At 49.3% G+C, this 26,022-nt stretch overlaps 1 protein-coding gene and 1 long non-coding RNA gene across 2 annotated transcripts in view; one reads left to right on the top strand and one right to left on the bottom strand.

The window, feature by feature from the left end:
- Nucleotides 1-13,381, bottom strand: part of AGPAT5 (1-acylglycerol-3-phosphate O-acyltransferase 5) — a 520,893-nt gene extending 507,512 nt beyond the window's left edge. Inside the window, exon 1 of the mRNA XM_078647934.1 lies at nucleotides 12,944-13,381. Within this exon, the coding sequence (XP_078504060.1) occupies nucleotides 12,944-13,162 (219 nt within the window). The 5' untranslated portion in view covers nucleotides 13,163-13,381. The remainder of the gene's footprint in view (nucleotides 1-12,943) is intronic.
- A 13-nt stretch (nucleotides 13,382-13,394) lies between these two features.
- LOC144762694 (uncharacterized) overlaps nucleotides 13,395-26,022 on the top strand; it is a 121,662-nt gene continuing 109,034 nt past the window's right edge. The window contains exon 1 of the long non-coding RNA XR_013596128.1: nucleotides 13,395-13,507. This is a non-coding gene — a long non-coding RNA (uncharacterized LOC144762694). The remainder of the gene's footprint in view (nucleotides 13,508-26,022) is intronic.

Below are 26,022 nucleotides of genomic sequence, written 5' to 3'. Positions count from 1 at the left end.
TTCTCTCTCCTGCTGTTTGTTCCACTATCCCATGTCATCCATGGATAGACACAGCGACCCAGGCTGTGCAGATTACTCGCCTCATTGCACCAACTTGTTGAGCTGACTAATAGCTTTTAAAGCGGCTTTCCGCATTTCCTTTGTTTGCATCGTGTGTTTTTAAAACTGTGACTGTAATTTTATTGTGCTTTACTTTCTCGCGCTTAGCGAGTGCTGCCTACCTGCTTCATCACGCTCCAGACCCCGGTCCGCCTCGGCTGAGTGCCGCTTGTGCGGAGGGTCGCCTGCAGAGCGCCATTGACCCGCCTCATTTCCCCACTTCCGCCCTGCCTTACACAGTGCAGGTCAGCGGGCTAGCGGTTGTTGACTACCCTATATAAATTCTGGTGCTTCGTGGGTCCCCATTGATAGACACAGCGACCCAGGCTGTGCAGATTACTCGCCTCATTGCACCAACTTGTTGAGCTGACTAATAGCTTTTAAAGCGGCTTTCCGCATTTCCTTTGTTTGCATCGTGTGTTTTTAAAACTGTGACTGTAATTTTATTGTGCTTTACTTTCTCGCGCTTAGCGAGTGCTGCCTACCTGCTTCATCACGCTCCAGACCCCGGTCCGCCTCGGCTGAGTGCCGCTTGTGCGGAGGGTCGCCTGCAGAGCGCCATTGACCCGCCTCATTTCCCCACTTCCGCCCTGCCTTACACAGTGCAGGTCAGCGGGCTAGTGGTTGTTGACTACCCTATATAAATTCTGGTGCTTCGTGGGTCCCCATTGATAGACACAGCGACCCAGGCTGTGCAGATTACTCGCCTCATTGCACCAACTTGTTGAGCTGACTAATAGCTTTTAAAGCGGCTTTCCGCATTTCCTTTGTTTGCATCGTGTGTTTTTAAAACTGTGACTGTAATTTTATTGTGCTTTACTTTCTCGCGCTTAGCGATTGCTGCCTACCTCCTTCAACACGCTCCAGACCCCGGTCCGCCTCGGCTGAGTGCCGCTTGTGCGGAGGGTCGCCTGCAGAGCGCCATTGACCCGCCTCATTTCCCCACTTCCGCCCTGCCTTACACAGTGCAGGTCAGCGGGCTAGCGGTTGTTGACTACCCTATATAAATTCTGGTGCTTCGTGGGTCCCCATTGATAGACACAGCGACCCAGGCTGTGCAGATTACTCGCCTCATTGCACCAACTTGTTGAGCTGACTAATAGCTTTTAAAGCGGCTTTCCGCATTTCCTTTGTTTGCATCGTGTGTTTTTAAAACTGTGACTGTAATTTTATTGTGCTTTACTTTCTCGCGCTTAGCGAGTGCTGCCTACCTGCTTCATCACGCTCCAGACCCCGGTCCGCCTCGGCTGAGTGCCGCTTGTGCGGAGGGTCGCCTGCAGAGCGCCATTGACCCGCCTCATTTCCCCACTTCCGCCCTGCCTTACACAGTGCAGGTCAGCGGGCTAGTGGTTAAACGCCCTCCCCATATAAAATGCCGGAATGGCGGAAGCGCAGCGGACGAGCGCAGCGGGAGCGCCGACGTCGCGCCGAAGTCAAGCCAAAGTCCTGCCCGTCTGCGCCCGTCCGCGCCGGGCCGCGCCCAGCGGTCGCCCACTCTGCCCCCACGCTCCGCTACTCTTCAGCGGACCTATGCTCTCTACAACACCCGGTTCCGTTGCCCCCTGAGGCCGTCAGGAGGGCTCAAGACTGCAGTATTTCTAACTCCCCCTGTACGGCGCTCCCTTCCTCGCCTGATCCCGTTCCTCCTCCCGTCCCCTCTGACTTCCCGTCCCCGACGCCCACTATCGTTACCCTTAAGATCCTTTACCTCAATACGCGCTCCATGGTAAAACATCAACTCGAGATCTTCCATCTATTAGATGACACCAAGGTAGACATTCTCTTCCTGTCAGAGACCTGGCTGACGGAAGACTCTGTACCCGACATCCTAGCCGCTGTTCCTAACGGCTACTATATCCTGCATGTTAATCGGCCCGGTGGGCAAGTTGGCGGCGGGGTATCAGCCATCATCCGCAAAGAACACGCCTTTTCCATGCTAGACTGCACCCCTATCCCTCACTCTCAAACCCTTGCCATTCTGCTTCGTTCACCCTCCACTTCCCTTGTCTGTGTTCTCATGTACAGACCCCCCACTTATATGCCCTCCTTTGCTCTTTTAGTTGGGGAACTTCTTTCTCAGCTTCTTATAAACCACTCCAGAATTCTTTTTCTGGGTGACTTTAATTATTGGCCTACAGATCCCCAAGAGAGCCGACTGTCAGAACTGTTTACGGAAACTCTTACCAGTCTGAATTATCAGCAGTTGATTTTCACTCCCACTCACTGCAAGGGCCATATACTTGACCAGGTCTGGCTTGCTAATCTTGACTCGTCGCCCCCCCTGGTCACTCCTTGCACCTGGTCCGACCATTATCTTGTTTCCTTTTCTGTTAACCTGCCCAGTTTTCACCGTCCTCTGCGCCCGGCTGGCATTGTGGCCCGTAACTGGAAAAATGCCAATATGACTACTCTCCATTCGCTTTTGGCAGCCTCAACCCCTTCTGCTCTTGAATCTGTTTCCCTTCAAGCTTCTACTCTTGAGCTCTGGCTGAAGGCAGCTGCCGATATTGTAGCCCCTTTAAAGTCGATTAAAATCTCTCGCCCCCACGACGCTCAGCGATGGTTCTCGGACCAGCTCAAACTTGATAAGCTGGCCCTTCGCCAGGCTGAACGCCGCTGGCGCCAGAAGTACGACCCTGCACTCAAGACTGAATTCACTACTCTACTAAATAAATACAAATCTTCTATTCTTGAAGCCAAGACCTCCTACTTTTCACGCCGGATCCTGGAGTCGGCTTCAAAAGCTAAGGACATCTTTTCTATCGTCAATGAGCTCTCCCTCCCTGACCGTATCACCCTCCCGCCTGCTCCCACCCAGGCTCTGTGTGATGAGCTCAATTCTTTTTTCCTAGACAAGATTTCCACAATCAAAAACAACATTCCCCCGCCCTCTCCTTCCAATTCTTTTCCTCTCCCTTCGGAAAATGCCCAGATCTTCCATACCTTCCCTCCTATTTCTATCACGGAATTTCATAGCCTCCTCCACAAAGTTAGCTCTGGCTCCCCTAGGGACTGCTGCCCTCCTCACATCTTTAAAGAAATTTTTAGGCTCTGCCCTGATCCTGCCCTGGCCCTTCTCAACTCTTCGTTGACATCAGGGGTTGTTCCTGAGGCTTTTAAGCAGGCCATTGTGTTACCCATCCTGAAGAAGCCTAGCGCAGACCCTCTCGTGATGAGTAACTACCGACCCATCTCTCTCCTCCCCTTTTTGGGAAAGATCTTGGAGACATATGTAACCAAGTGCCTCAGCTCCTTTATGGAAACTTCCTCCTTCTTGGACCCTCATCAGGCTGGCTTTCGCCCACTACATTCCACAGAGATGGTGATTGCTGCAGTGATGGACACTCTTAGAACCGGCGCCGACAACAACATCCCCCAGGCTCTTGTCCTGTTAGATCTGTCGGCGGCCTTTGACACGGTCGATCACACCATCTTGATCGACCGTGTCAACAACGCCGGGATCCGCGGGATCGCCCTTGAGTGGGTTCGCTCCTTTTTACACGGCCGCTCCCAGGCTGTCCACCTCTCCACCTTCTCCGCCCCTTTCTTCCCCCTCACCTGCGGTGTTCCCCAAGGATCAGCCCTCTCCCCGCTCCTCTTCAATTTATATATGCAACCACTTTTGGCATCCCTTCGCCACTCCCCAGCCACCATATATAACTATGCAGATGACCTGCAACTGATTTTTCCCCTGGACACTTCCCCTATCTCCCGTCTTAACATCCAAACCACAATGCTACGTATTTCTGACTGGATGGCTCATAGCCAACTTAAGTTGAATCCGTCCAAAACGGAACTCGTCCTGGTGGGCGGCTCCACCAACCCCAGGAATGACAATTTTTGGCCATCTTCCCTTGGTGCCCCTCCTCGTCCAGTCAGTACTGTGAAAAGTCTAGGAGTGATCATCTCGGAGGATCTTTCTATGAAACCTCAGATCTCTGCAGTCACATCATCCTGCTTTTTCCAGCTGCGCAGGATCCGCAAGATCTGCAGATTCTTAACCAGAGAGGCACTCATTCTTACCATCTTGGCCTTGGTCATTTCCAGGGTTGACTTTTCTAACATCCTGTATGTGGGGATTCCCGCCTACCAGCTTCAAAAACTTCAGCTACTTCAGAACCAGGCTGCCCGCCTGGTGTTTCGTCAACCTAAACATCAGCATGTCTCTCCTCTTCTGAAGAGCCTTCATTGGCTCCCTGTGGCCAAACGGTGCTCCTTTAAACTTGGCTGCACTGTATTTAAGTCCCTTCACAACCACGCCCCCGAGTTTATTTCCTCCAAACTCAGGCGATATCTCCCATCCCGTCACCTTCGATCCTCTGCCGACAATCTTCTCTGTATTCCATCCATTCGCCGAAAAAAACACGGTGGCCTTCGGCTTTCCTTTCTAGGCCCCACCTTTTGGAATTCCCTCCCTGTGTCCTTTCGTCACTGCCCTTCTTATGATTTGTTCCGAAAAACCCTGAAAACCCACCTTTTTAAGTTGGCCTTTGAGTAGTGCTCCCTGCCTCAGTTGTTATGTCTGTTATGAGCGCCAAGAAACCGTCTCGGTGTACGTGCGCGGTACAAATTCTTTAACATAACATAACATAACATAACATCCATGTGGCTTCTACCCCAACCCTGTGTTGCTTCGGCTTCGCTCTCCTGTATTGCTTTTAAGTACCTCCCATCCTTCCTGTGATGCTGTAAGTCCTGTGATGCTTTTGCTTCTCCCCCGCCCTCCTCTCATTTGCCTAGGTGCCTCCTGCCCTGACAGTGTTGCTTAGACATCACCCCCACCCGCCCCAGAGTTGCTTCAGTGTCTACCCAGCTGTGCTGCTTCTGCCCTCGTCCCCTTTGTGCATTTTCTTTTTTTTTTTTTAGTAACCAAACCAACTCAGATTGGTAACTAAAAAGAACAAGCATTGGCATAGCCAATAGGTCTCGCCTTTGGGACCTTATAAGTATATAATTATGCAGCAAAATATCCTTGGTGCAACATCAACTGTTTCATGGCTAAACACTTATAATGTTCCAAAGGCGAGACCTATTGGCTATGCCAATGCTTGTTTTTTGATATATCACTGGCTGGTATGGCGCAACCTTTAGTTTTTGTTTTTTTAAAGAATACCACAATATACAGTTGTTGTACTTCCTATTAATCTGAACGCAGTCAAATGGTTTTGCATCCGGCCTAGCAAAGCGTTCTTTACTATATCAGCGCGTATGGTAAAAAAGACAATGTTACAAATAAAACTACAATGTGATTCATATCAATACTTTCACCATGAACTTTTCAACAGTCTAATCCCCAAGCGAAATCCACGGCTCCTCAAGCGTAAACTATTTCCATCTTAGAGCAGAAACACTAAGAGAGTCGACCAACGCCTTCTAAGGGATTGTTTTTCACTCTATTTGGTAGTGCTCCTTAACAGGGGTTTGGGGAAAGCCTCAAAAGAGGCAACCATTGAAAGCGCAGAAATTGCAAATGCAAAGCACTGCTGTACAGTAATTTTCACGTTTTACACTAACGAAAATCTGTAATATATTTGTGTGACTGAAGAGACAGATGAGCAGAGCCATTTAACACTGATCGAGCGAGTTTCCTTAAAGAGCAAGAGGCAGTTTCAAAGTCACATTATGTTGTGAATACAAGGAACAAGGTTGTGTGTTGGCAAGTGCAGACTCTGCAGTGTCGGTGCATTTATCCCCATTCGGCTCGCTGAGAAACAGAAATGTTCAGTTCTCCAATTTGTGCGAACAGTTGTAAAAACAGAGGGGTTCAATTTCAGAGGGAAGGGGGTCATCTTTTAAGAGCCCAGGGGAAACATAACACAGCGAAGACCAATATGAATGCGTAGCCACGAAGCAAAACAGTTCAGCGAGACAGTAGATGTCTTTAATAACAGTAGGCAACAACTCCCACAGACATTCATACTGCACACCGGCGAACTGCAGACACGAAGAAGAACAAACACACGCCTCGCGCTGAAGGGGAAAAAAAAAAGAAGATGAGGAGAGGAGAAGCCAGCAGGGGGAGGGGAGAGAGGAGGAGGCCTGCGCCTATTTCCCTTGCGGGAGCGAGCACGAACCATATGTTTGTAATTAACACATGTTTTGAAAGCTCGCTCCTGCAAGGGAATCGCCAAACGTGCACGCGTTGCATTCAAAGCAATGCAATGTGTGCACGTTTTGGCAGCAAAGCTGTAGCCATTGTGAAAGGTCTTTTCCTATGCAGCGCATGCACGCTGCGTAGGCGAGACCTAAAAACGGCTCCTGTATCATTTTGAAGACAGGCACATGCATACCTACAAAATGACGCAGTGACTGCATAAAAGGTTTTTGGGTAGGTTTTGTTTAACTTCAGTGATGCTGTGCAGCATAACTAAAAACCATTGGCTTTGACAATGCTTGTAATTTTTTCTGTTCATCGCCATGAGCTTATACCAGTCAGTGGACAGAAAACACACACATATATACACATATATATATATATATTCACTGAAAAAAACATAGGTTTCAGGCACATTATAGTTAGGAATTAGCATTTAAAAAAACCTTTGAAATTCACTGAAAAAACCATAGGTTTCAGGGGCGTTATAGTTAGTTGGATATTTCACTCGTACAAAACTATTGAAATTCCCTCGTAATAGTTAGTTCAGCTAACTATAACTCGCGCGCCCGCAATGCACTGCTGATGACGTCACATATTACATCACTCAGGACATGGTTAGTGACATCACTTATGACATCACTGATTACATCTCAAATGAAATCACAGATGACATTACTGATGACATCATCCAGCAAATGTGTGTTTTTCCGAAAACTAAATATGTTTTATATATGTACATCTCAAGGTCGATGGAAGAATAAATGGATATATAAGTGTCTAAATGGATGATTTTTTTTTTGTAAAGTTAATTGTATAACGGACTGATTAATTGTATCTTAGTGAATACATGGGTTATTGGGTAATGTTTAAAAGCAGTCTCTTACTTTGTGTATAAGTGACTGCATGGGTTGGTGAGTAGCTACATGAGTGTCTATATTGGTTATTATTTGTTTTTTCGAGTATCAGTATGAGTGTCTGAATGTCTGTATGGTTCAGTGGAGGGTATTACTTAGTGAATAGATGCATGAATGAGTGTGTCACTGTTTGTATGTGTTAAAGACAGTATGTGTGCTGGACTGTATGGGTGGATGAGTGGGTGTATGGGTGTGTTTATTGAGACAGTCATTCACTCACTGTGTCTTTATGAGTAACTACATATATTTTAAACTAGTATATGTGAGTGTTTGTGTATATAAGTGAGTATATGCGAGTGAGAGATTGGAAGAGTTCCTGTAAGAATAAGTATGTGTTTATATAAGTGATTGATTTAAAGAGTAGGTATGTGTAAGTTTCTGTAGAAGTGAGTTTGGTGGTGTGTGTATAACTGTATATGCAAGTAAATAGATGTTTGATTCTTTATTAGCATGAGTGACTGTGTGTGAGTAACTATGGATGATTGGCGGTGTGTAACAGGATGTATAGGTGTATGAGTATATATGATGAGTGAGTACATGTATGAGTGACTGTATAGGACTGTTGGTGAATGAGTGGATGTGTATGTAGATCTTGGAATTACTGAATAGGTGTGTTGTAAATGGTATTGGTATGTCCATTGTTTTGAAAATGTTAGTTTCTATTTTTGAGTGTGTGTATCAAAGGTTAGATTAGGATGAGAGGAGGTATGCCACTCTATCACAAGGATTATGTCATCAGTGATGTCACTTGAGATGTCATCAGTGATGTCATCAGTGATGTCATGAGTGATGTCATGAGTGATGTCAATGACCAGGTCATGAGTGATGTAATATATGATGTCATCAGCAGTGCATTGCGGGCGCGCAAGTTATAGTTAGCTGAACTAACTATAACGGGGGAATTTCAATGATTGTGTACGAGTGAAATATCCAACTAACTATAATACCCCTGAAACCTATGGTTTTTTCAGTGAATTTCTAAGGTTTTTTAAATGCTAATTCCTAACTATAACGTGCCTGAAACCTATGTTTTTTTCAGTGAATTTCAAAAGGTTGTTTCAATGCTAATTTGTAACTATAACATGCCTGAAACTTATGGTTTTTTTAAGTGAATTTCTAAGGTGTTTTTTAAATGCTAGTTTCTACCAGTGCCTACAGAGGTAAGAAATGTGAAGAAAGAAGAAAAACACACAGAAAGAAGCAAAAGAAATGCAGAAAGAACCAACAGAAGTCCTCAAAGATGAAGAAAAGTACAGGAAAAAGGAAGACGAGCAGAAAGAAATAACAGAGGAGCAGAAAGAGGCCTTGTTGCAAAATCATCCTGTACCCTCAACTTTTTCAGATGAGTGCTGCTGGTAACTGACTGACTAACCCATCCTAGAGCCAGTGCTATGCTAAAAGACACTTAGAATACAGTTAAAACACCTACATACACTAGGGAACACTATGCGTTGGGGTACCCCTGCGATTAGCATGCCCTCCTCTGTAAGCCATAGTATATAATAGGGCAGGGGGATTAAAACTACCTCTTAAAACGAGCCACGGGCGCGTTTGCACACTGGTGAAGGAAGGGGGGGCCTGAGGTGACATGTGTGCAAACACGCCCGGTGGCACGTTGTAAGTTGGGGGATTAAGTCCCCTTGAATCCTGAGGGTCCCTGGGGTCCAACTAGCCCACTAGGTACCATCAGTAAGCCCCTCAAAGCTGCGTTGCACAGAGGTGTAAAAAGGGGCATGGACTGCACCACTTCTCGGCAACGCAGCGTCACTTACTGGAAGCACCTGGTGGGCTGGTTGACCCCCAGGGGCCCTCAGGATTGAAGGGGAATTAATTCTCCAATTTAAAACACGCCACAGGGTGTGTTTGTACACGTCACCTCAGGCCCCGTCCCCTCCCTTCACCACTGTGAAACGCGCCCTGTGTTCATTCTAAGTTGGGAAATTAAGTCCCCTTGAATCCTAAGGATCCCTAGGGTCAAACTAGCCCACTAGGTACCCCCAGTAAGAGCCACAGAGCTGCGTTGCAGAGAGGTGTAAAAGGGGCGCGGTCTCTGAACACCCGTCTGCAACGCAGCTCCCTGGCGCATACTGGAGATACCTGGTGGGCTAGTTGCCCCTCTGAGACCCTCAGTAATGAATGGGAATTAATGCCCCAACTTACAACTCGCCAGGGGGCACGTTTGCACAATGGTGAAGGTAGGGGGCGGGTCCTGAGGAGACATGTGTGCTAACACGCCCTGTGGCGCAATTTAAGTTGGGGAATTAATTCCTCTTCAATCCTGAGGCTCCCTGCAGGCCAACTAGCCCACCAGGTACCTCCAGTATGCGCCAGGGAGCTGCGTTGCGCAGAGGTGTAAAAAGGGGCACGGCCTGCACCACCTCTCAGCAACGCAGCGCAGTGTCACTTACTGGAGGTACCTGGTGGGCTAGTTAGCCCCCAGGGGACCTCAGGATTGAAGAGGAATTAATTCCCCAATTTAAAACGCGCTCCAGGGCGTGTTTGCACACATGTCACCTCAGGCCCCGCCCCCTCCCTTCACCATGTGCAAAAGTGCCCCGTGGTGCGTTTTAAGTTGGGGAATTAATTCCTCTTCAATCATAAGGGTCTCTGGGGGTCAACTAGCCCACCATGTACCTCCAGTAAGCGCCACAGAGCTGCTTTGCAGAAAGGTGTAAAAAGGGGCGTGGCCTCAGACCACCTCTCTGCAACTTAGCCCTGTGGTGCTAATTGGAGGTACCTGGTGGGCTAGTTAGCCCCCAGGATTGTAGGGGAAGAAATTCCTCATCTTAAAACGTGCCACAGGGCACGTTTGCAGAGTGTTGGTGGGAGGGGGCGGGGCCTCCAGCGCAATGCCGGGTTTTTATTTTTTTATTTTTATTTTTTAGAAGGGGGGCTTAGTTGCCCCCCTTCCTTTACTGTTATTTGGGCCCTGGGGACCCCATCCTCCAGAGCCAGACCCCTAATTATAATTTTTTTTAATTTTAAAATCGGGAAGGGGGGGCGCGTGAGCCCTCCTCCAGAGGCCATTTTCGACCCCGGGGACCCCATCCCCCGGGGCATGACCACTTTATTTTTATCAAGGAGAGGGGCTCCGTGGCCCCCCCTCCTGAGGCTTCTTTTAGACCCGGGGACCCCATACCCGGGGCTCTACCTCGTTTTTTTTCTTCTTTTTTTGAGGAAAGGGGGGACGAATGCCCCCCCCCCGCCCAGGCCACTTATGGCCTAGGGGACCCCATCTCCCGGGGCCTGGCCTCTCGTTGGGGATCGTGGGGGGGTCCCCAATCCCTACATGGTCACAGCCGGCTCCCCGCCTCCTGCTGGAGCCGGCATTGCTTTTCCACATGGGGAGCTGCTAACATGCAGCCAGGTACTGCCGGTGGTGAGCACTGACAGTTTTTAAAAGGGGGCATCGAAACGGATCACTATTGGGCTCTGCTTTTGTGCCCTGGTACACACTCTCTCTGGTTTTTGCACGAAAGGTGGGGTTAAAGTAAGCATGCACACTAGTGTGAAAAAGATGTATGCATGCTCACTTTTCAAAAATTTAGTAATTGGGGGTGACGTGACACCATGTGAGTGCTGGGGCAGGAAGGGGATCCTTTAAAGAGGCCTTTTCTCTCTGGATTTTCATCCCCTTTTTTAACGCCAGACCAGCAAAAAGATTGTTGTACCAGCCACTGAGGAAATCAGATCATCTGAACCACCATGGACTGGAGTGGACCACCGCGACCCTGCCCTGTCCACTGGAATCAGAGCTCACAGTAGAGGACCAGCAGCCTCCAACCACGGGTGCAACCCTGCTCTGTCCTTTCAGAGCAAGCGACCGGCCTGCACACTGCAGTGGAATCCAGCCACAAGGGAAGCGTTTCTCCTTCCCCTTCCAACAGGATTTGCAGAGGAACAAGCCTGCGTAATCCTGCCCCAGCCCTAAAAGCACCAGGAAGTTTCAACTCTGAGCAAAGATTTGGATGATGTACCGTTTTATTTCTCCTTGCTAACTTCATGGTGTGTCACAGTATTTGCATAATCCTATTATAAATTCAGGTGTGACACATACTCCCCATATTTGTACAACTTTGGGTTCATCCCACAATACACATTGAGAAGTGGGAGATGTGTATGTTTTCCCGCAAGACACTGTTGCAACCCTAAGTTGCAGAATACAGGGATGCATTCCAGTTACACATGGCACTCACCAATTGCCTGATATTGGCCAATGAATGCTGTAAGCATAATTTACAGCCTTTACTTACACTATGTCGAGGGAGACATTAATGAACAATACCTCAGACATTCTCCTGCACCTGTGTACTAATCAAGGACAGGACTGCCCATGTGGCAGTAAGGTTTTGAGTGTATAGCTCTCCCGCCAGTTCACACCACATTCTACGCTTTATTTTGGTGCAAATTAACACTTTTTTCCCCTGGCATTGCTTAGGCAGCAGTTTGTCTATATTTTTCTCTTCACCTTGAGCTACCAGATTTTGCACCTCAGGGTTACGACAGTTCACTCAACCAAAACCCATCACCAACAGATTTTGTAACAGAACATGGTCAACTACCTTTGTAACGGGTGTTCCCTATTGTTGAGCTTCGAGGTAGGTAAAAAAATAAAAAACACAAAGTGTGTCATCTTCTAGCAGTGGAACCCAAGCATTACAAAATGTGATGAGGCTTCCATCATAACAGCAAGCTTTAGGCCTTGGGTGTACAGCGCAGACATAATCCATTCATCAGCAATTTCAGGTACTATTAATACTCCAAAACCATACCCATAATCTTAGAGTTGGAGATGTGCCGTGCTTACACCAATGGGGAGAGACCAACAGTCAGCTGAGAACATTTAAATTTGTTGTTCCATCAAGGAGCTAGATGATAGTCACCACTCAATTTTCGTATTCATACTCAACGCAGACAGAGATGGGCAAACACTGGGCTTATAGTCCTGGATATATTGCACAAGCTAAAACAACTAGCAATCTCATTTAGTCAACGTATCTGCTACACTGCATCAGTAAATGAATATATAATATCACTGTGTAATGAAAAAGCATTTGAAGGAAATCACAAAAGTATACCAGTATTAAAGGATCAATTAAAAAATCCTACAAGAAATAGGTAATAGAAAGTCAAAAATGCCAACCCAAAACGTGGTTCAGGCTATATTTTAAACTACATACTTACTACCTGAGCCAGCCACTGTTTATTTACGCAGAGGAAGTCCCTTCAATTAATTTCGAGACCTCGTGCATTTTAGCTTTCGCTGGGTACCCTTTACCCCAAACAAGAACTGAGAAAATCGCCATTTGCTAGCTTCCAACACTTACTCCATCCCTAAATATATCGTCCGGCAAAATGCAACACTCAGCACTAAACAGCTGTGTTTTCACTACTTCATGAATTATGCTACTGCGATACATTTTCGTCTCTCATGGTTTCCCTGCAACCAGCGTGCAAAGAACGCAATGTGCTCCTGTACACCTACATGACCTTCACTGTGTGTGTGTGTGTGTGTGTGTGTGGGGGGGGGGGGGGGTGGGTTGTGGGCCTTAAGCACCGGAAGAAGCACACGCGTCTCCACGTGCTGCTGAGAGAGCTTGTGTTAGGAGGAGGAAGGGATGAGCGTAAGAACAACACTCTCACCTAATTAAACATGGCCTTCAAAGTTCCCAATAATTAGTTCTATGAGTGGGGAGCGGGATCTAAATAAAAGTAACTTGGGTGTATTGGTTCCTACTAGAATGGACGTGGGTTGTGCCAAGCTGGATAAACGTCTCCTGTGCCACAGTGGGTGTGCGCAGTGATTGAGCCGGGTGGGTGTGGCAGAACTCACCTGCACGCCGGTGTAGTTCTCGAAGAAGAAGAGCACCATGCTTTGGTACAGGGTGTAGAGACGGTCATCCACTTGGTGGTATATGCGGGCGGGCAGCATGCAAGAAAGAACGCGCCAGACCCCCCAAGCCAGCAAGTATGTGGGCGCCGAACCCATCATCACGGCTGTGGGGAGTAGGTAGCGCAAGGAATAGGTGTGCAACACCAGGGACAGCAGCATGGTGCCACTGTAAAGTATGGGCAGCCTCCGATGGCAAGTGAGGTGAGACAGCACAAGCTGCCGGTACAGTCAGGGTCCAAGTCCCGCCCTCTGTCTTCCTGCGCGTGCCGGGTTTAACGCAGCCTTAGGCTGGCAGGCAGCATGACCCCTGTTACGGCTGTCAGCCAGTGGGGGTGTGTCACCGTGTATACGTCCTGGCGGCCATGCTGGACGGTTTCATCATAGGCGAGATTGTGTAAGTGGCAGACATGTTGGGTGTGGGTACAGGCTTCTAATGTACCAGAAGAGGATTCAACACGCAGGACACTGTTGGTTTAAGCCACAGCTAAGATGGTCGCGCTTCCGGTAATTTTTTTTCTCTAATTGTGCGGTCTAGTTTGAAAATGTCCATACTTTTTTTTTTGCAGTGTTATATAGCGCGAACTCGAATCGTAAGTATGGGAGCTCCTTATATGAGCACAAGTTACCTTACACAAGGACATGTACATATTTTTGGGTAGGTAGGCGCGAGGAGATTACGTGATTTGCCCACAATCACAGGGTGCTGAGCCGACGCCGAGGCTCGAACTTCGTTTCCGTATTCTAAAGTCGGCAGCTCTGGTCGTACATTTCGTCATGTAAGATAGGCTATGCTAATAGCCGCATCGACTTTTTCGTCAGGGTTACAGAACCGAAGGTGGCAATGTGGGGAGAGTGGTAACAATTGTAGCATCATCAAGCTTAGACAAAACCAATTGGTCTGGTGTTAGGCAATATCTATTTATTTTAGTAAAATTATACACATAATCTACATATCTACAGGGTCTTTTAGCCAGTGTGGTGTTGTGGGTGGCAGGGCTGCCAGAAGGAGACACAGGCACACATATGCTGTAGTAGTGGCCAGCAACTAACTTAGCCACGCCCAGTGCCCTGGGCTATTTATTAAACCACTTGCGTGCAGACGCTGGGCCAGCCCATTATCTGTACGCCCTCGGGGTCATCAACCACCACCCCCCTCACAATTCGTGTCTGGTGGGCTGGTCCATTTCACGGACAACATTACATTCCTCCTTTACCCAAAAGAGCAAAACACCACTAACGGGGTAAATACTTCAAAACTGTGAAACAAGAAATCATCAGTCTCTGACAACTAAAACATTTGTGGAACAGTCTTACTTGGTTTGTCAGGGTTCTTCACTCGCTAGCTCACAGCGGTCAACAAAGTCTTGGTACCTCTGGTACGGCCGCGTATCGGGTCGCAGGTTGTACCGGCTCTGACTGTCTCTAGTTGGAGGGGTCAGAAACATGTCCGCCGAGCCATCTGCCTCAGGGGTCTCCTGGCTGTCTTGAGCTTCCTGGTATAGCAGTCTTTCTGGACTCGGGGTGTTTCGGCCGTCTTCTCTGCTCTGGGCCGGGCGATGGTTGCTGCCTCTTCCGGACTCCTGCGGGCAACTTGGCTCCTCGGGGTTAGGCTCATGGGGTGCTGGGAATTCCTCGAAGTCATCCAGGGGAACCTTCTGGAAGAACAATATGTTCCTGGTCACTCTTTCTGCTCCACGGGAGGCAGTGACCATGGTGCCTTTGATCCCAGTCACCGTCCACGGATCTAACTCAAAAGGCATCCGGAAGTTCCCGCCGGGGTGGCGGTCCTGCACTAACACTTGGTCGCCAACCACAATAGGGCTATCTTCCGCCCTCCTTCTCCGGGATGCGTCTTGGTTGGTCTTTGTTCACCGGTCCATTGACTGATTTGGTGGGGATGGAGACGTTGCCCACGCCGGGTGATGCGGGATGGTATCCATCACAGCTCTGCCGAAACAGAGGCGGCTTGGGGGGATGCCAGTGGTGCAGTGCGGGGTCAGACGATACTCTCGGAGGAAGTGATACAACGCCAGCTCCAGGGTTTGGCCATCAGCGATGGCTATTTGGATCGTCTTGTTCAGTGTTCGCATCAGCCGTTCCACCTCTCCGTTCTCTTGGGGCCACCTGGGGCTCACTCGGTGGTAATTCGGTGGGACAACAAGTACTCGGAAAGTTCAGTACTGGTAAAGGGTGGGCCATTGTCTGTGCGAATTTCTCTGATGAGGCCATGGGTGGCTATCAACTTTTCCAATTTGGGTATGACGTCAACTGCTGCGGTGGAAGCTAGAATCTCCACTTCCGGGTACCGTGAGAAGTCGTCCACGACAACCAGCATGTACTTTCCGCCTGACAGACTACCAAAATCCGCGCTGGCTCTTTCCCACGGGGAGGTGGGGCCATCTTCGGTGATCACTGGCGCAGGACGGTTTGGGAGGCTGGTCGCCAGACACACAGGACACTGCTGGACAACGGATTCCACTTGTCGGTCTAGTCCGGGGAACCAGACTTTACTCCGAAGGCGACTCTTCGACTTCACTATCCCTTGATGCGCACCTTGTGCTAGGAGAGCTGCCTAATGAGTCAGGCGTTCAGGTAAGACGAGGCAAGGCCCCCTTAGGAGGCAACCTTCTGTGGAGACTGACAGTTCGTTGCGCACTTGGTACAGGGCTTTCAGCGTGGATTGTGCTTCCGTGGTGCGAAATGGCGTCGGACTTTGGAGGGGCTTCCAATCTCCTGAGGAGAGCGCTTGGATGGCGATCTGAAGACAGTCGTCGTCCTTCATGGCTTGTACCACTTCGTCCAGGGAAATTGGGAGGGGTCGGGATCTCTCGATGATCATCCTGACGTATTCTTCTGTGGCCGTGGCTTCTGCCGCTTCTGGCTCTGTAACCAGGCGGGCATGCCGCGATAGGAAGTCGGCTGGGTTGCGGGTGCCTGGTCTGTATTCCACCGTGAACTGAAATTCTTGGAGCTGTAACACCCACTTCTCTATCCGAGGGGGAGGATGTGATGAGGATCCCTGGAACAGCGGAATGAGGGGTTTGTGATCAGTTATTACCACAAACGGGTGTCCATACAGGTAGATGTGGAAATGACGGCACCCCCACAGGATCACAATGGCTTCCTTCTCAATTTGTGAGTAGCGTTGCTCCGTGGGTGTGAGGGTTCTGCTCGCATAGGCGACTGAGGCCCACTCACCACAGGCTTGCTGTTGAGCCAGAACGGCCCCTAGGCCCGTTGGGCTGGCATCCACCACCAGCTGCGACTCGTGCAGAGGGTCAAAGTACGCCAGGGTCGCTAAAGTCCTGACGATCCGACTGTCCCTACTGATGGGATCCATTATCTCTCCTGCCCAATCTGGTTTTGTTCCACACAGGTCCACCTCTCTAAACTTGCGCACACTGTTCTCTGTTCTGCACAGAATTGACCCAGCCACCCCAGCTGCAGCGGTGTTCTTAGACACCGAAAAAGCATTCAACACTTTAGAATGGCCCTCTTCTTATCGGTCATGCGTCGCATGGGCATGCCGGAACTGTTTGTGACAACGGTCGAACTGCTGTATACAGCACCGACTGCCCAGATCCGTTTAAACGGTACTATCACCGCGAACTTCTCTCTTTCCCGTGGCACCCGTCAGGGATGCCCATTGTCCCCTTTGCTGTTCATCCTGGCGATGGACCCTTTGGTGCGTCATCTTCAGGAGAAACACCTCCACCGAGGGCTCCAGTTTCGCACTGGCCCTCTCCTGGTCTCCCTGTATGCAGACGACACGATATTGTATGTCTGTACTCCTCGAACGAATCTGGAGCCCTTATTGCTGGAAATAACCAGATTCGGCGACTTTTCGGGCCTTCGTGTCAACTGGCACAAGTCTGTAATTTTTCCGCTTACCCCAGCCACCTCACAATGGTCGAGCACTTTTCCTCTTGAGTGGAACACGGACTCCATGAAATACCTGGGAATCCATGTCCATTCAGACACGGTGTCCATTGTTCGTTTAAATTACGGCCGTGCACTAGACTTCCTGGAAGACAACACGGAGCGTTGGATCCGTCTTCCCTTGTCAATGGCTGGCCAGATTGCCATTTTTTAAATGATTGTCCTTCCTCTGTTTTTATATTTATTTAACAATATCCCTATCCCACTCACGGGGGTCTTTTTTACTCAACTTCGATCTGCCTTACTACGCTTGGTGTGGGGCGGTAAAAACCCCCGGGTAGCTTGGCGTACATTGATGCTCCCTTATGAGCGCGGCGTATTCGGAGTGCCTGATTTTTTCCTTTATTATCTAGTTGCGCAATGCTCGTATGCCCAATCCTGGTTTCACCCGGACGCTAGAATTCTTCATCTGCGGACAGAAGCAGACATGGCATTGCCAGTGGCCCTTCAGTCATCCCCGAGACCCTCAAGATTTACAAACTGTCTCCACCACATGCTGGGCCTAGGAGAAGCTGAGACGGTTGCTGCGTATCGATCAGTTGTATTCCCCTGCGCTTCCGTTGCCTAACCCTCACTGGCTTCCCATCACTGGCGACCCGGTGGTTCGTCGCACCCTCTCCAAATTCCAACTGACCACGGTCGGGGATCTTTTCCCAGATGGCCATGCTTTCTCCTTGACTGAGGACCTGAGGTTCCAAGACCGAACTTTCATGGATTCTTTCACTTTGACTAGGATTAGATCCATGCTGCGTGCTGAGTTTCCCACATTCCCGCTTCCCCCCGAGGACGCTGCCATGCTTACATACATGATCCAATCTGAAACGGGATCACATGTGGTCTCGAAACTCTACAAAATTTGCTTGGCCTCGCTTCCCACTTCGGATACAGCGGTGCGAGCCGCGTGGGAAGGCGACCTTGGTACCCAGATTACAGATGATCAGTGGGCGGCGTGCTGCGCTGCCACCAGAGAGGTGTCAATAAATAGCAGACACAAACTCATACATTTTAAGTTTCTGAGGCGGGTGTACCACACTCCGGCTCTTGCTCACAAAATTGATGCAAACAGACCGCATTCCTGCCCCAAATGTAATGCTCCGCAGGCCGACTTTGCCCATCTAACCTGGACCTGCCCACTTCTACAAGACTACTGGCTCCAGGTCCATAAGACCCTGGGAGACATTTTGGGATTGCCATTGGTGCCTACTCCAGAAATAGCGCTGCTTGGCTATGTGGTCAACTTTCGTCGCCCACTTCGTAAGCTAGCAGCCATTTGTTTTCTACTGGCCAAGCGGGAGATAGCATTGCACTGGTGTGCTAGACGACCCCCTACTGTGCATGCTTGGCTCCGCAGCCTGGCCCATTGCAATGTTAACAGTGCTGAATACTCTGAGCAGCCTCCCTCTGCATCCCGGCCATTGGACATTTGGGGACCATACCACACATACATTGCGAAACTAACTCAGGAGACACAGGCTCGATCGATCGCCTCCATTGTTCCGGAGGGTGTGGGCTAGGCTGCTCTGTGATGGGACGCTGTGCCCGCCTGCCTGATCACTCTCTGGTGCCCGATACTTGGCCGCGTTTTCGGCTGGGCGCTGGGGCGCTGCGCTAGACCAGTCTGCGCGATGTGTGTATGGATTTGCTTAATGGTCACTACACGCTTGAGGGCGACTCCCTCCTGAGTTGTTGCCTGCTGCGGCCGGTGCTGCTGCCATATGCTATGCTGATTGTCACCGCTTGCTCAATGTCCGCTACGTTACATACTTCTTGTGCTTGTTGGTCCACCCCTCTGCTCTCACGTACTCACAATTATGATTTATTGTTTGATTTTAGGTTTTATCAGAGATTTCATTTCCTCTCATGTCAAACTTATGTCTTCATTGCACACAATAATGAGAATTTGTATTAGGTCATGCTTATTTGCCATTACCCTGTGTACGATTGTTGGTTTACTGATAACTGCTACATGTGGGACCTTTTCGGTGCCTATCTCATTGTACACACGTGGATTGCTTCTTTTGCTCAATAAAGAGATTTACAAAAAAAAAAAAGTATGCCAGGGTCGTATCAGCCGAGATGGTGGCCTTGGTACTCTGGAACGCCTCCTCCTGCTCTGCTTCCCACATCCAGTGGCTGGTGGACTTGGTGAGGTCACAAAGGGGACCAGTCAGATCTGATAGGTTTTTGATGGAACGCCCACAGTACGTGACCATTCCCAGGAAGCTGCGGACTCCAGTCACTGATGTTGGTACGGGGGCGTCCTGGATATCCTTGACCTTGTCCGGGTCTGGGCCTATCCCTTGGTCCGAGAAACGGTATCCAAAGAAGCTGATGTCCCTGCGCAGGAACTCGCACTTCTCACGGTGGAGGGTGAGGCCGTGGTCCTGGAGCCGAGAGAACACAGCGTGGAGGCGTCGGACATGCTCCTCCAGTGTGGGCGCGTGTACGAGAATGTCATCACTGACATTTAGGACGCCTTCTAGCCCTTGGAGGACGTTCTTGATGTTTTGGAACACCTCTGCAGCGCTTGATATTTCAAAATTAAGGCAAGTGTAGCACCAGAGCCCGGCGTGTGTGGAGAATGTTGTGATGGGACGCGAATCCGGGTGGAGCAGAACTTGGTGGTACCCTGAACGGAGGTCCATTTTCGAGAACCACTTTGAGCCGGACAGCTCTCCGATAATGTCGTCCACCGTCGGGGTCAGGTGGCGCTCGCGTTTGATGACGAGGTTAGGGATTCCCATGTCCACACAGATGCGGACGGCATCGGGTTGCTTGGGCTTCTTTGCGACGACGATGGGTGACACCCATGGGGTGGGACCGCTCACTTTCTCAATGATTCCTGCTTGCTCCAGGAGGCGCAGTTCCGCTTCTACCTTGGGCCGAAGATGGAAGGCGATGCTCCGGTGGCGGAGGGCAACCGGGGCGACTGACCTGTCTATATGAAGGCGAATAGCAGGGCCTTTCAGGCATCCGATCCCATTAAAGAGGTTCGCGAACCCTTGTAACAGGTGGTCAAGGTCGTTGGCCCGGACTGTGAGAGCAAAATGGATCAGGCTGAGGTCTTGCGCTGTCCTGCACACTAGCAGGAATCCCGAGCCTTCTTGTGAGACATACACCTTAGCTTGCTGGTGGGCTGCGTCGTGGGAGAGGTCCGCCTGGAATACCCCACACAGTCGGAGCGGTCGCCTGTTGCCATAGCCGTAGACTTGCACTCTGGTGGGACAAAGCGTCGGAGGATTTGGCAGGGTTCTGTATACACTGGCAGCCATGATGTTAATGGCGGCTCCTGTGCCGATGAGGGCTGCAACCGCTTGGTCTTGCACCTTGACGGTGCACATGGGTGCGGCAGGCTGGGCGGCCGAAAGAGTGTTCAGCATCCTGACTACATGGACGGTAGCGGCGTCACCTTCGCCGTTGTCCGTGTCACTGCTGGCTGGGCTGTCAGGGGACGGTTCTATCGCTCGCACCCTCCGGGGCGGGCCGTTCTGCTTCTTTCTCGGCATTGATTGACACACCTTTGAGAAGTGGTTCACTTTCCCACAGGCACTGCAGGTTTTGCTCTGCGCCGGGCAGGCTCCATCATGAGGGGCGGGGCCGCCGCACCATCCACACGGGCGGCTACGAGACGATTGTGCGGGCCTGGAGGTTGCTTGCTGGGAAGTTCTGGGATGCGGCTCTGTGGAGTCGGTCCGGATGGCACACACTGGTTCCGTCTTGACAGCGATGGCCGGTTTAGGGTCCATATGCGCAGCTCTGGCCTTCGACAATTCTTTGGAGCGGCCGAGCATTAGGAGGTTCCTCATTGGCATATTGTTTTGTTGCAGGACTTGTTCCCGTAGCTTAGAGGATGCACAGCCTCGGATGAATTGAGCGCGAACTTCATCGTCTTCATCTAGAAGGGTGCACATGATTGCTAGCTCCTTCAACCTTGCGTAGAACACGGGGGCGTGGCCAGCAGCATGCGAGACTAGACGTGTCTCCCGGGAGCTCCCGGCCGACGTCTAAAGATCCGACATACTTTCCACCTACACGAGCGGAAAATCGCCCAAATACGGTGGGGGATCACCTGGAGAGGGATAAGAGGTCCGCTCCACACAAACGGAGCCGCTGGAGTGAGCAGCTCCGAGTTATATGCGGCGTTCATGTGAGAGGGGAGGACGCCGAACAAGATGGCGGCGCGGTGAATAATCGAGGAGGAAGAACACTGCCTGACTGGGCGATTGCACCCGCGGTGCGGAGAACGGCAGGTGAATCCGGAAGGGGCCGAGGTAGCACCGGGAGTGGCCGGCCGTCCCGACGGTTTGAGATCCGCCGTGAGCCAGAGGTGCACCGGTGGGAACAACTGCCCCACGGACGTGGGGTGGGGTACACGGTGCCCAGAACTGGAAGGACCCGTAAGCAGGCGCCCAGAAGAGGGAGTGAGCAGGACACCGGACCGCTGACTGGGGCGCCCGGGGCGGAAGATAACGCCGGGGCGCGAGGCGCCCTTTCTCAAGATGGCGGGCGCCGCAACATGCTGACGAGCGGAGGACAGCCCGGAGGCGCTAGCGGCAAGACTACCTGCTTTCCTGTCCGTCGCCGGTGAGGAAGCGGCTCAGAAGAGGTACCTGGGGGCGGCCGGTGCCAGAGAGGCGCAGGGGCTGAGACAGCAGAGGCGACCCTAATCTTGGAGGAGACGCGGGAGACGCTGTGAGAGTATCTTTCCCTGCTTTGCCTGTTTTGCGGAAGAACTTTGTCAAGAATTCTACGGCTCGCCGCTCCCGCTGCGCGGGAGCCGCTTCGTGTGGGTGGACATCCGTGACCCATCAACGCTGCTGTACCTGTTTGGCCGCCGCCGCCGAGGGGAAAGGAAGAGCAGAGGAGGCTGCAGGGGTAGCGCGGCAGGGACTCACTATCCCAGGAGTCCCTGCTTGACCACGAGACATCCGGTCAGCGCACCCCTGCGTGCCCCGCCCCACACGCCCATCCTATAACATCAGTGGAGAGACCGTCTTGCGGGACGCCGGGCGAAGCCCGGGCAAAGGGCGGGCCGTCAGGGGCCGGGACGGGCCACCCCCCTAACATCTAAGGTAAAGTGATCACCCTGTTGATGTGGATGTCACAATAGTATCCTTGTAACCAGGCATGTCTTCACACTCCCCAATGTCTACTAGATCAGGCAGAAGCTCTAGACGAGGGGGTAATTCGAAAACAACATGCACGATGGATAATTTTATCACCCGTGCGGTGTCAGTTGTAGAAAAGGAGATTATCATGGCAGAACGCAGACTATCACGTGAATTCCTGGCACAAAAACGTTCCTCCTTAGGATCATTAGCACGTGTTACATCCCCGGTGAACACAAATCATGCTGTACCCTTAACCCCTGCACCAACTGGTTACACACAACCTTGCGCTATCGATACAAGGCAAGACAATGGCGCACTTGAGATTGTTTCAGACCCTGCACCTTTAAGCCAAGGTGGTATTACTACAAACAACCGCCCGGACATCACAGTAGTTGACTCACCAGCACTACCTGTAATTTTGGTACATGATGCACCCCCAGGATTAGATCTCACACCCACGCTGCCAAAAGCAAGACGAGTTGTCACGAAAAGGAAGAGAGTGGTTACCCCGAGAAAAGCCTATAGATTAAAAACACTCAAGAGAATTCGTAGGAACTACATGATTGGAGGCCCCTACGGTAAACCTATAGAGCCGGAAACTACGAACACTAGGTTAGAAACAAGCAACCTACAAGCGGGGGATGAATATATTGTAACACCCGACCAAATGCAGATCTTGGATCCCACAAATTGTCCAAAGAATTTACCTGTTGAGAACCCGTTACTCGACCAGATTCACAAGCTCATGACAACTTTGCTCTCACCAGTTATTGTTAAACTGAATGACTTATCAGAGCGATTAGATAAATTTGAACAAACCACACTGGACAATTTTTTTGCAGTGAAATCCCTGGTAAAATTACACTCTAAGATTGGAGTAGATACTGCTAGGGCGGAAACAAGTCCCACAGCACCAACTCTATTGCACCAACCACGACGTTCTAGAAAAGATAATGTGACAGATCAGAATGAATTAAATGGTGTTTCAAGGGGAAGCCAATCTGAGTCCGTCGAGGTACACCAAACTATTGGAGGAACTCAGCTGACTGTTCCTCCGAAACCTGCACCACGAAAAGTAAATATGGTGAATACAAATACTACTACTCAAACTTTGGTACCACCAAAATCAGGCAACGGGATTGAACCACCTACCTGTTCTACCTATTGTGGTTCAGATAATAATGTACAAGCAGCTAATCATAACAGAGACAAACTAGCATTGAAAAAAACCCCAAATGCGCATCTCCCACCGGGATGCCAACCATATGTAGTTGTTCTAACCGGGGTCCCTCCCTTGAAACCTAACAAAAGGGAGTCTTATGAGGAGCTGAAGAACAAGACTCTATACTGGCTTAGAGAAAACAGACCCTTGCCATATGCTGTAAATTGTCAGGTTATCCAAGTCAGAAGAATTAACTGGTTGGGCACTAGGCCGAAAGACATAGTAGGGGATTGTATTCTGGTCAATTTTAAGGACCCCTCTGTTGCTCAGCTGGTATATGGCCAGAAACAAAGAGGAAGTCACTTGGGAATTGGTACCTGTGACCTCAGTTATTTTTACCCCATGCAGCGACCCCAAGACCCAAGAGATCTACCTCGGTTAGGCCTGATAAATAACAGGTATTCATTCTTTGACCCTCCAACCCCAGTAGGAAGAATGCCTCCAGGGAATATGGATGGGGATAAAAATTGGTCATGGTGGGGCAACTGACAAGAAGGAAAAAGTGGATTAGGTGGGTCTTTACCCCAGTTGTTCAAAAATTATATAGGGGATCATTGTGTAAAATTAACTGCAAATACCTGTGCTATGCTTCCAATGTCTGATAACCCCGGAATTGTACATGGTAGTGATTTGCCCATTAGTCCCCTTGAGGTCTATCAGGGGAGGGATATAATGAATAGTAACCATGCACATGTCATAGACAGATCGCTAGTGGTACTTGACGAGCTCCAGGATTCTATATCTCCCCATGAGTGCCAGAATAATGTAAATGAAGGGGTACTATTAGATACATCTAGCGTGGATAATATTTGCCCAAGTACCTTATCATTATGCAATCCGAATCGTGGTATAAAAATCTTGTCATGGAACATCGCAGGGCTGACAAGAAATCTGTGTGACAGGAACTGGAGTACTTTCATGGAAGAGCATGATATTATCCTTTTACAAGAGACATGGGCAATTAACATGGTGCACAGACTTGGATATAAAGCATTTTATTGTGGGGCAATAGCGTCTGTAAGAGGTAGACCGTCAGGAGGGTTGTTAATCTGGATAAAAGTATGTCTGAATGTTGCCGTATCACCCTGTAATATTGATTCAAAAGACTTGCTCGGGGTGAAAATTTCCACGAAGGATATTGGGGATATCTATTTGATAAATATTTACAACAGACCAAATCCAAGGAAAAGGGAATCGTTGGTTGTGGAACACTTAAATTCGTACCTGAACACCTTAGATCAGAACTCCAACATAATAATAGGTGGGGATTTTAACTGCCAATTTGAGCCTGTCGTGGGTTTAGAAAACCTATTAGAAAATGAGGACAGGGCCAACGACATACCTTGCTTAGATAGTGTAAAAGCAGCCAAAAGCTCAGTGGCAGTCATGCAGATTTATGAGTTGTCGGTATCTCACAATTTAAGGGCTTGCAATGGCAGATTGGATCCAGATAAGCCATCCAACTATACTTATAGTAAAGGGAACTCGAAATCACTCATTGACTTTATATTAATCTCTATTAATTTGTGGCATTTGTTGCTGACCTTTTCTGTAGTGAACAGACCAGAAAGCGATCACTTTCCTCTTCAGGTAGGGCTGCTTTCTAAACCATTCCGCCCATTAGATAGTGGACGGGAAATAAATAATGATGTGGGAGAGGTCGAGGTTACAAATAATAGGAAAGCCATAAAATGGCCATACATCTTGGCAAAGGAGGACATACTTATAGGCATTTATAATACTTTCTATAACATCGTTTCCTCACATAAAGATCTGCTCATGGGTTCCCACGAAGTCCTCAATATGCACTATTGCCTAGTAGAGGATTTAATCCCCCTTTTGAGTAAAACTTGCAACACTAGCAAAGGCAACATAAAAAGGCAACTGGAACTGGAGACACCGTGGTACAACAAACAGTGTCGTCTAGCCAAAGGTAACTTAATCCAAGCAGTCAAATCGAAAAACCAGAAGAGGGTGAGAGAGTGTAGAATTGAATATAAAAATCTCCTTTCAAAAGCGAAAAAAGAGTGGGATGACTCAATCTGGGAAGATCTTTTGAATGCTGCTAGGAAACATGATCAATGTACCTTTTGGAGCCTGATATCTAAAAGCAATAAATCGGGGAGCTCCAATAGAGACTTCTTTTTAGATGAAAAAATTTGGTACGATCATTTTTCTAAATTATATGAGGCAACTGAGGTGTTCCCAGATGACACCCTCACTGGTTTTCATCCATCCTATTTCAACTTGGAAAAATTCTCTACTGAAGAGACACTGTGTGCAATAAAGGCAATCAAGGCGGGTAAGGCGCCAGGCCCCGACAAATTACCAGGTGACCTGTTTACCCATGATATTGAAATATGGTGCCCTTACATTAACTTTTTATGCAATTCTATTTTGCTTGGTACTCCAATCCCGGAATCATGGAAGGGGGCGGAAATTGTCACTATTTACAAAAAAGGAGACCGTTATAATCCCGGTAATTACAGACCGATAAGTTTAATAGATATTTTACAAAAAAATTTTGCCAGACATATTTTAAATCGTCTTTTAGATTGGGTAGAGGAAACCAAGATCCTCTCAAAATATCAAGCAGGCTTTAGAATTAAGACAAGTACTGTAGATCAGGTACACAGGTTTATGTGTATCTGTTGGAAATATGTCCAAATAAAGAAGTGCAGTATATATGTAGCATTTATGGATCTACGCTCGGCGTTTGATCTCGTCCCTCGTTCTTTGTTATGGAA

Source organism: Lissotriton helveticus, chromosome 6, assembly GCF_964261635.1.
Source record: "Lissotriton helveticus chromosome 6, aLisHel1.1, whole genome shotgun sequence".
Classification (NCBI taxonomy): Eukaryota; Metazoa; Chordata; class Amphibia; order Caudata; family Salamandridae; genus Lissotriton; species Lissotriton helveticus.
Note: the sequence above shows the minus strand (reverse complement) of the source record. Positions and strands in the feature narration are given on the sequence as shown.